General features: G+C 33.1%; 1 protein-coding gene across 1 annotated transcript in view; it reads right to left on the bottom strand.

Moving 5' to 3' along the window:
• Positions 1-1,234: 1,234 nt before the first annotated feature.
• TASP1 (taspase 1) overlaps positions 1,235-11,430 on the bottom strand; it is a 253,668-nt gene continuing 243,472 nt past the window's right edge. Inside the window, exon 14 of the mRNA XM_003758180.4 lies at positions 1,235-2,290. Within this exon, the coding sequence (XP_003758228.1) occupies positions 2,198-2,290 (93 nt within the window). The 3' untranslated portion in view covers positions 1,235-2,197. The remainder of the gene's footprint in view (positions 2,291-11,430) is intronic.

The following is an 11,430-nucleotide window of genomic DNA, read 5'->3' as shown; positions in this document are numbered from 1 at the left end:
CTTCCAAGTACAGCTAAAAAAAAAAATCCAAACAAACAACAACAACAACAAAAACCATTCAATTTTTTTTCATTATTCCCTCCTTTATCCCATACTCCTATTAGGGGCAAATTTCCTTTACCTGTTATGTTTAAAAGGACATTTTTTGTAATCTATTGGTTCTTAGTTTAACTTTCTCCCTCTGCTCACACAAAGTATTTAGATTGAAAAATTAAATGTACTTGGAGAATTGGGGAAAAAAAACAACAAAACAACACACACACACACACACACACACACACACACACACACACGCTTTTTTTTTTTATTACCAAATGTTCTAAACTGACACCAACTGTCGAAAGGAAAGCAATTTTTTTTATCTTCATAAGAATTAACTTTAAAAACAAATCTCTTAAATGGGAGTGAAATAAAAGCAAAGTTTGATGAAAGAAATAGCATTCTTAGTGAAATACATCACATGAATTTTAGACTCCAAAGTATCCTAATAGTTATATGTAGTCAGTCCAGTTCCTGAAGGAACACTGCCAACAGGTAACATGTCTTTGAAAATGCTTGAGGACAAAGACTTCCCACCAGTAATTCCCACCCTGCTAACTTTGTAACTTTATTAAGAATGAAAAACAGATATTATGGCACCACCTTGTCTAAGAGAAAATAGCAAAACAAATATAACTTCCTGTTTGATGAATAGAAAGTCAACAACTCCCAAATCATTTATATTTATACTCACTCTATTTTGTTCACCTTTCCTTTATAATTTTGCCATATGTTGATGTGAAGCAAATAGTTTCTTCTTCGAACATATCAGTTTCTACCTAGAATCATGATTATAGGACTTCTTGTCTCATTGTACAAATCTCTCTTTAGCACCTTTTTGATACTCCTTCCTCACATGTCAAAAAAATAAAGTTTTCATCTTCTGAGAAGTACCAACTGAAATAATCTCTTTTGAGATGGCAATACAACTTTTACATGCATACTTCTTATCTCATCTAAAAATTGATCTTACATGGCATGATCACTTAAGTAAACCCATGAAATTACAATTACTTATGCAATCAGCATAAATTCAGATATTACTTTAAAAAGGGTAGAAACAACACATAACTTTATAGATATAGTAGAATTCATGGTTGGTCTTTAGAAAAAGTCACTTTTCTAGAAAAGTTCAAAATAAACTTCCAGCCTTGACCCAAAAAGTTATAAATGAAGAAGACACTTGTACACTACAGACAGTAATAGGTTTGTTTTATTTTTGCACCTTTATCTTAAAAATATATTTAAACAAGAAACAAAGATAATATTGAATCTCTCCATAAACTTTGCTGTCATATTTACAGTTACATTGCAAATAATATTCCATTATACACAAACTAAAGACTGTGTATTACTGTACTCTATATTTATGTAATTTCATAATATAGTACATAGAGCTTGAAGCTATGCAACATTTAAGCTTACAAAAAGCTTGAGGAAAGAGGTACAACCTTTATCATAAGACTAGTTTTAAAAAGGTCTGGCCTTAATTCTTGGCTAGATTGTTTCACTGAAACCATTCTTTTGTTAAAGAAAAATGCCCTGTATTAGGGATGAGAATAAGGGTTTAAGTCATCCATGGATTCACTTAAACCATTAAAAAATAAAGAACCTTTATTATTAATTATTATAATGAATGTAGCACAACCACTGTTCAATCATATAAACAACTAGCTATGAATTCTATTCATCTCAAACTTAACAGGAAAGACAGTTGCTACAGTTTTAATAAATCAAAATGTTTTTCCTGCAAATTTAGCTCATTTTTGTAAACATTGTATAAATTTTATGATGTTAATTTAATCATACCTGGTTTTTATTTGCACTATGAGGAAAAGGAGATTCTATTCCATTGAGGGAAATACACACACACACACACACACACACACACACACACACACACACAAACACACCACACACAAACATACACACACACACAATCCCACACATACACACCTGCTCATGTAGTCACACCCTTACACTATCATGCATTCACACATCACTAAGAGTAGAGACTACAGCAGCACTTGTGTCTCAAGTTATGGTGCACGTGGTTGCAATAAGAATGATAAAATGAGAACAAAATACCCAATATCTGTTAAAAATCAGCTCAGGCCCCCAAGTGTTATTTAAACACTTCATGCTGAGCCAGAGGGGTTCAGTTCACTGAGCTCTCCAGGCGGCAAACTCCTCCTTCAATTGCCACTGACTGTCCCGCCACAGCACCAGGAGGAAGTCTTGAAATATGAGTCTGTGAAAAAAAAAAATAGTGAGGGTATTAGTAGTGCTTCATCCACAACAAAAAAAAAGAAAAAAGAACTTGATTTGGCCATGATTCCATAACTTTATCTCTTTTATTCCCTGCTACTTCACCATATCAAAAAGCCAAAATAACTAATTTCAATGATCCCTGCACTAGGATGCTGCAAGGTACTGAAATGCATTATGGATCACCAAAATAAGATTAAATGAAGTTCTATAAAGTTATATGAAGGGTCAACATTACTTCACAAGCATTTATTAGTAGGGAGACAAGGGTGGTAAGTGAAACAGTGACATGATCATGGAGAAGTACACAAAATGAAGGATGAATCAATAGGGGAAAGGACTGGAAAGGGGAAGTATCCTGGTGGACAGTAAGTACTCGGGTGATGACAGGTATATTAATAAAAAGTGGATAGCAAGAGATATTACAGAAATAAAGCCATTAGAACTTAACAACTGGTTGATTTTTTAGTTGGACTCTGGGATAAGAGACAGGGAAAAGTTTCTACTGACATCACATAGACAACAGTCATCAATCTCTTAGGTCATAACTTCAGCTTACAATCCCATGTGTATGCTCTTTTCATAATTTCCTGAAGCAAAAAACCAAAGACCTGTCATCATTTAAAATTTATAGGTACACAATGGCTAACATTCTTAGGGGATTAAAAATATACACAAGAAGCCAAGTGTGTGTAATATTCAAGATCACAAAATATGAAAGTTTGGTACACTATGATTTAAGTCCTGGGCTACAATTGTGGCAGTAATTTGGGGATTCCAGACACAAATACCATTCAAAATTAAATTCAAGAAACTTTTTTTTTTTAAGGTGGTACAGATTTGTGATTTCATCAGCATATTTAACTCCTGATGAAGAAACACTCTCCATCACTGCAGATCTACAACAGTTCTTCAATTTACAATCTTCAAATTGCTTGGGACACTGAAAGGATGTGCTTTGCTCAGGGTCAGTACGATTATTATTTGTTAGAAATAAAATATGAACTCAACTTTCCTAAACATATTTCCCAAGGATCTACCATGATAGGATTTGGAGATACAAAGATGAAAATAAAATAACCCCACCTTTATTTTCTACTGGACAGTTATAATATGAAAACCTATAAGAAAATACAAAGTATATATCAAATAATTCAAAGTAGTTTTAGGAATGAAAGAGCATTAAAAATGGGGAGAGGGAAAATTGTTTAAACCCCTTTTGCTCTGGCTCCTTTGGTTTCTATTCTATTCTTTACCTATGAAAATAAAAAACACTAATTTCATTTTGAAAGTCACCTCTATGTAGATAATTTTCAAATCTATTATCCACCCCAGCCTTTCCTTTCTCCTTCTGTCACATATGTCCAACTACCATTGTGCTATCTCCACCTGAATGACTCCCCAAAATCTTACCTAAAAAGTATAAAACTGAACATGGTGTTAAAAAAAAAAAAAAAAGCCACAAGCTGCAGGAAGAAAAGCATAGCATCCAGTGTCTAATAAGGTGATAAATTTAAGGTAGTCTGTTCAGACTTGTTCAGATATCTGACACACTATACACAGCTTTGAATGCCACATTTTAGGAAGGTTACTGATAAGATTGAAAGCATACAAAAGAGGATAATTAGGATAATGAAGTAAGGATCAGTTGAAGAAAATGAGGAAGCTTAAGCTAGAGAAGAGAAGACTTGGGAAGACGGAAGAAAAATTTCTTCAAGCACTTAAAGGGTTGTCACATGGAAAAGGGATCAGATTTCTTCTGTCTTAGAGGGAAATTCTAAGAGCAGTGAAGCAAAGTTAGGCTTGATGTAAAGGAACATTTCCTAATAATTAGTGCTACCTAAAAATGGAATGTGTTGCTTTTAGGAAGTTTTAGGAAACACTCACTGAAAGTCTTTGTGAACAGAATCTATTATTTATTTGTTGAATAGAGTTTAAAAAGGATTTTTATTCAAATATGAGTTGGATTCAATGATTTAGAGGTTCCTTCTAACTCTGTGATTTTGTGAACTCCATGTCTTCCCTCCCATTTCTCTCAATTGAGAATACATTAATTCAGCATGCATTCTAGGACCATAACTTTGGAGTCATCTTTGACCCTCTCATTCCATACAAATTGTCACATTCAATCATTATCTACACAATACCTCTTATATCTATCTAGTCCTTTTCTCTTCTCACTGTAACCACCCTAGTTTAGGCCCTTAAATTCTTCTTTTTAGGGCTATTGTAAGAGCCTCCTAAGCAATCATCCTATAAAGATCTAACAATGAAGGGAGATTCCCTAAGTGGTAGTAGAGGAATGAGTTTTATTTGTTCACTGTTGCTTTCAATCAATGGATTCATGGCACCCAGCTAACCCAAGGTGGGTAAATCCTAGCCCAAGTATCCTAGTTAATGCCTAAGGAAGGTGCCGACAAAGGACTCCCCAGATGAGTCAGGAAAAAAAAACAAAAAAACAAGCCTAATTCTTTGGATATTTGTTGGGAAAGATCATGCTGACAGGAAGCAGAGAATAATGCATCAATCATGTTTTAATAAGGCACAGAGAAAACAGAGGTAGGTGGTACTGCAATAGAGTGGAAACAGGGCAGAAAAGAGATGAAGGAAGAAGAGAAGCATGTAGAATATCTTAGGTAACTGAAAACTGGAGTAGGGAGCACTCCAACAGCATAGACCTGTGGCAGTTTAAAGAATTCATGAGGGGAAAGAGTTTTGGGTCCCATTCTTATAGGATTCAGGTAGGACTGATGACCTGTTATTTATGCTATCTTGATGTTTACTCGTTAACATATTAATATCATCTCAAAGTTATCAATGTTACCTTATACTTCCTTAATTAGCATAATATTTCTCTGATTTTACTGTTCATGTCTGGGGCTTCTCTACAGTTTGTAGACCAAGGGGCCATTATTGGGGCCCAGCTGCCTTCTCCTCATTTAACACATCATTTCTGGATATGATCTTAATTTGGGAGGCAGTTTTGTAGCCATCTCCCCTTTACATTTATGATTACTATTTCTTATTTATTGTTATCTTACACTGACTGTTTATATACCTGTTTACTATAGTATATGGTTGGATGGCAGGGAGATCATTATAAGACAGAATTTCAGCACAACAGTTTTATTGTTTAGCCAGACACAGCGCTAGAAACAAAACCAAAAACAAAATAGTCTCTGCCATTAAGATTTTGCTTTCTGCATAATCTTCAGAATATATCAATTTGATCACTTCACTGAGATATTCAGAAACCTTGCATGAGTATCCCATTCACTGCTTAGGAAAATATAAACTTCAAAAGATGGTCCACAAGATATTCTTCAATTTGGTTGTCTAATCGTAGTTAAAACTATTAAATCTTCACAAGTTAAAATTAGTAACATTAATAAATATGGCATTTACATAGTACTTTAAGTTTTACAAAATACTTTACATATATTATTTCTTTTGATCTTCACAGCAATCTTTTAAAAGAAGTACTATACTCATTTTATAGGTTAAAGAACTGAGGCATAAAGAAGTTAAATGATTTGTTCAGTGTCACAGTGTCACTGAGCTTAGATTTGAATTGTCTTCCTCATTCCAAATCTAGCACTCTCTACTGTGCCACCTAGCTTCCAGCCCAAATCAATTCCTCTCCACTCCTATCCCCTTTTTAACCTTACCCTCTTCTATTATCTATGATTTTCTTAATGTCAGTAAATGACTGGAGTCTACATCCTCCTTATCCCTCTTTCCATCTCTGGCTGAAGTGCCCCTCTTCTTGATAAGACCAAACTTAAATGACATCATCTTTATGAAATCTTCCTTGTTCCCTGCAAATGAAAGTAATTATATCTTCCTGAAGTTTTGAATGAAAAGGAGATAGTCATTGTTTTTAATTTACTTTTCTTTCTTTTTTTTATAATGTGATCATTTGAGTATTTGTTATTCTCCTTGATTAAACTAAACTTTAAGATATTCTCTGTATTCTTAATCTCTCTTTCTCTCTCTTTCTCCCTTGTAAATGCTTAACAAATGTCGAATTGATGAAAACTATGTCTCAGAGAGTACTGATAAGAGGGGGGATGCTTGCATTCTACTAGGAAAAGGTACAGAAAGCTATTTCCAAACCTGAATGAATACAGCATGAAAAGATAAACAATCATTTGTGTAATGTCATACAATTCCATTATTAGCCAGCAAATATATTACTGAATTTCAGAAACATCAAGTTCTACTTGGAAGTCTGACAAGACCCTGAACCTAATTACAGATTTAGAGCTGGAAGAGACTTAAAAGGCATGTTCTAATGAAACGAAAAACAACTACATAAATAAAACTTGTACATCATAGAGAACAAGGGACAATACCTCTAATTATGTAGAAATAGAATTGGGGATTTCCTGAAGATAAGGGTTAGTTGTTCAATACTGTGAATAATGCTCAAAGGTACATAAGAAGATATAAAAGAACCTATGATTTTGTTGTAAGGCGACACATGTATATATGGAAGGAAGAGCATAAAACTAAACATAGTCAAGTGAAAAAATTGTGTGACCATCTACAAATGATATAGGCTACTGAAGGAATAACATTTATAATAGTACTTTGACAGAGTCAAATTAATTCAAGAAGGTTTGTGGTAGAAAGAGAAAGTTGTGGGCCCTAAAATAAGAGTAGAATTTTAATAAGAGGGAAGAGAAAGACTAGTCTTTCTTGTAGAAGAAACAGCAATGAATGAAAAGGCAAAGGTAAGCTTGATAAGTAAGCAGCATAGTAAGGGGCAATGGGGATACTGATCTGACCTAAAATATAGGATTGTGTTTGGAAATACCAGGAGAAAAGGCAAGTCACAGAAAAAAGTAGGACTAGTTTTGAATGCCAGATTAAGGAATTTAAACATTAGGAAATTACAGAGTAATCATTAACAAGAGAGTACATGATCTAAATGAGTTTTTTGGGGGGAGTGTGTATGTGAAGATCCATTTAAATGTGTAGAATTAAATAGAGACTAGGAGAAGACATCAGACCATGGGGAAATATGAAACAAAAAATCAGCCAAAAGATTATTCTATTTATAAAAGCACAAGAAGATGAGGACCTGGCTTAAAAACTGATGACACTGGGAATAGAGAAAACAGAAAGACTTGAACAAAAGTAATTGATATTTATATAGTTCAAGTTTTCTAAAATGCTAACGATAAAAACAAAAGAATCTACAAGACAGATTAATGGCAAAGAGAAAAACAGATTGAGTAGTTAGTGTTTATTCTGTGCAGTACTGTGCTCAGGGCTAGGAGGCAAATAAAAGCAAGCAAGTCAGTTCCTGTCCTCAAGCAGTTAATATTCTAATGGGAGAAGACAGCACAAAATCAGGAGCTGAAAAGCAGGAGAGGTAAAAAAGTACAATAGAAAACTATGGCTACAATGCAGGTAGCATGCTTTAGAGATGGCTAGGAAGTGACTAGCTAAAATATGGGATGAAGGACAGGATAGAGCAAATCAAGTATTTACTGATAATATATCATGTACCCACCACCACCGTTAGAATTTCACCAAGATTTTAAGTCTAGAAGATAAAAAAAAGACAAAAAAAATATTGATAAAATGTAAAAAAGAAAATTGGAAGGAAATGTTGAGTATTTTGGGGAGGTCTAATGAGTTTTATGAGAAAATAAGCCTTACAATGTTAATATAATGTAAAAAGTTAGGGTTTAGATTTGGGAGTCACTTGTATAGAGATGAATGATCATTGAAATAATGAGGATGAATAAGTAATAGAGTGAAAAGAATATGAAAGATCAGAGAACTAAAGACTGGCATAGGGGATGTCCATAATTACTAGATAGGAGGAGGAAATTCATCATTAAAGACACCTTAAGCAAATCACTCCTCATCTCTAAAACACAGGGGTTGGAGTACATGACTTCTGAGCTCTCCTTGCAGCTCTAAATCTGTGACCCTATGTCAGCTCTTATTATGAGCTGATTTTATTTAGCTTTTCTGAACCACTTTAAAAAACAAATACTATTTTCCTTCCATCCTGTTAATAACAATACCAACCCAAAAGTATAATTCTGAATTTATTCTGACAAATCAGAAATGACAAATTGAAGAATTATTCCATATTATAATAATCTTGTACGTAATTCCTACATCCATTTCAAAACACATATAATGCCATGTCAAAAACAATAACAAATGACAAGTCGTGATGAGGCAAACCCTTTTAACAAAGTAGAGTACTAAACAACATAATACAGACTCGTTAAAGGTAAAAATCTTTATATGTTACTTGCACATAAAAGTCCCATCCAAAAAGTCCTAAAACAAATAATTCATCTTCCTAATGTCTGATGAAAAGAGTATGTTGTTAACTTTTTATGATTTCTCACTAGTCTTGTACTACCTTTAAATCAACAAAGAAAGCTTTCCTTCTGTCCTTAACAAGTGACTTGAAAGATCCCTGAAAGAACCAGGCCATGTTTAATTTAACAGATCCTTGTTAAGTGCCTATAATATATATTTAAAGGGCTGCTAGCATAAATAAGAAATGATGCATGCCTTCTATAAGTTTGCAGTCTACACAGTATTTTAAAAGATAAGTTGTGAATGGCAAAAATAAATTTCAAAAACCTCATATTATCTAATATAAATATGAGCACTATGAGATAATCCATATATTTGTGTTTGGAGTAATGATCATAATTAAGGATACAAAATAGAGCTGTGATTTCATTGGTATAGAATATCCTCAACTGAGGAAATTCTTTTGACCAATGGAAGTTGACAGCTTTCCTCTGGTATGCACTCTTAGAAAGTTTCCTACAACATTAATAAACTATCTGACTTGTCCACAGTCACTTAGATAGTATTGGTTAGAGATGGGATTTGAACCCTGGTCTACATGGGTACTATGGCAGCTCTCTTCCTATAAATCCAAATTGTTTTCAATCATCACTAAGACTCGTTAGTATGTTGCATTCTGGATCAAGTTCCTTCTTTTTCAGATTTGGCTATGCAAATATGTCAAACTGTTATATTAATTCTATAGTTAAGCTGATATATTAATTATATTTTATTCAGGAGACCTTTTTTTCTAAAAGAAGAATTTTAGTATATGATTATGACCATTTTCATGAATCTTTATGGAGTTGTCCTTTTCTCATATCTGTCCCTGAAAGAAGGAGGAAAATCAGATCACATCTTCCTGCATTGTCTTAGAATCTATATCTGCTGATAGAAGCAGCTAGTTAACACAGTGGATAGAGTGCTAGGCCTATGGAAAGGAAGACCTGAATTAAAATCTAAGTTCAGACACTTAATAGTTTTGTGACTGGGCAAGTCACTTCACCTCTGACTATCTCAATTTTCTACAAATTGATATAATGACATCATTGATATCATAAGATTATTGTGAGGATTAAATGAGACAATCCTTGTAAAATGTTTTACAAACCTTAAAGCACTATGTAGCTCACTATTATTATAATAAAGTCCCTTTGATTAGTTAATGAGAATAGGTGTCCATTATTTACCAATCTCTCTTCCCTACCCTAAATGATAGACTTAGAGATAGGAAATAAAATATAAGGAAAAATGCAATTAAAGATAAAATCATAAAAATTTAGATTAGAAACACACTTTATATGAAAGAATCTAATCACCTTCATATGAAGAAATTAGACCAGGCCAGAAAATTTAAATGACTTGTGTAGGATTACTGAGTTAGTTAGTGGCATAACTAGGACTAGAAACACATTCTGGATTTCATTTTTTCTACAACGGCAAAGTTTCTCTCTGCCTCTATCTGAATATCTCTTTCGCTCTCTCTCCTTGTAACATGTAAAAGGCATACAAAATCAAAATTACTCAATTCAGTTTTAAAAAATAAAAGTTTCACATCCTGTAATTAAAACAATCAGCTGATTTTTTTTGCTTTTTAACAAGAGGAAATGTTTGTTTCATAAAGACACAAAATGAAGTTAATATCAAGGAATATAAGTATTATACATATAATTGTATGTATTTTGAATATTGGCAAGAGAGGAAAACTAAAGTTTAGATATTTTAAAGCTAACTTTAAAATTCTGAATATTCCTAAAGTGATTCAGTATTTCTGGTTATATAATATTTAAATTTCATAAGTTATCATAGGCTCAAAGGAGGAGGAACTTCAAAGTCACCTAGTCTAGAGGTGTCAAATATGTGCCAGAACTAGATTAGCAATATAATTAGGAAATATTTAACAAAATAAATAAGCAAAAAAAAAATTGTAGATAATGTTAATATGTAGTTTTTTAAGTCAATAAGTGAGTGTAGGTATCTTATGCATGGGTTAAGTGGCCCTAATTTCTATATCAGTTTAATACCACTGACTTAATCCAACCTATCTCCATTTTTACACACAAGGAAGGCGAGACCCAGAGAGGATTAAAATTGCACAGCTTCAGAATTCTTGTAGTATTTGTAGTACCTTACTAAAATTTTCTTCTAATCTAAATATATTTTTATGATTACACATGGACAAATCATTTAAGATCTCTGAGTTCCAGTCAACTAAGATTTATCAAAGCTATAGATTGGTTGTAATCTGTCTCGGAGCAAAAGTCTTTCATTAATGAAAACAGCCCCCTTGATGTATTATCACATATAGTTGAAGCTATGTTACCCATCATATTGAAAAATAGATGATTGTACTCTACTTGCAAGTGTAAAGAAAGATACTCACTTAGTAGTGCCCATGCAACTGTGGCACAAATAAATCCAGGGTCTTTTTCTTTGGTATTAGGGTGAGGAGTTCCAAGTAAGAGTTTCTCAAATCAGAAGTGATATCAAATGGCTTTGATTTTTCCAAATAACTGTAAGTTATAACTTCCATCACAAGGGAAGATATTATTTGTGAGACCAAGAAATGTTCATTTCAAAAGACTTTGACAGCTTTGGTAAGTTGTTAGACAACATGCTTTTAATAGTAGCTTGAGAAATATACTTTTGATTTTAAAAGAAATCAACAGTTCATTACCTATCAATGTTTAAAACATTATAATGGGAAAAACTATTGTATAATTGTCTACTCCCTGACAATTCTGGTTTAGTGTCACAGAAGAATTTGGGGTAGAAAATAAAAATCACGAA

This window comes from Sarcophilus harrisii, chromosome 2, assembly GCF_902635505.1.
Source record: "Sarcophilus harrisii chromosome 2, mSarHar1.11, whole genome shotgun sequence".
NCBI classification, from domain to species: Eukaryota; Metazoa; Chordata; class Mammalia; order Dasyuromorphia; family Dasyuridae; genus Sarcophilus; species Sarcophilus harrisii.
The sequence above is the reverse complement of the archived record's forward strand: the minus strand, read 5'-3'. Positions and strand labels throughout refer to the sequence as shown.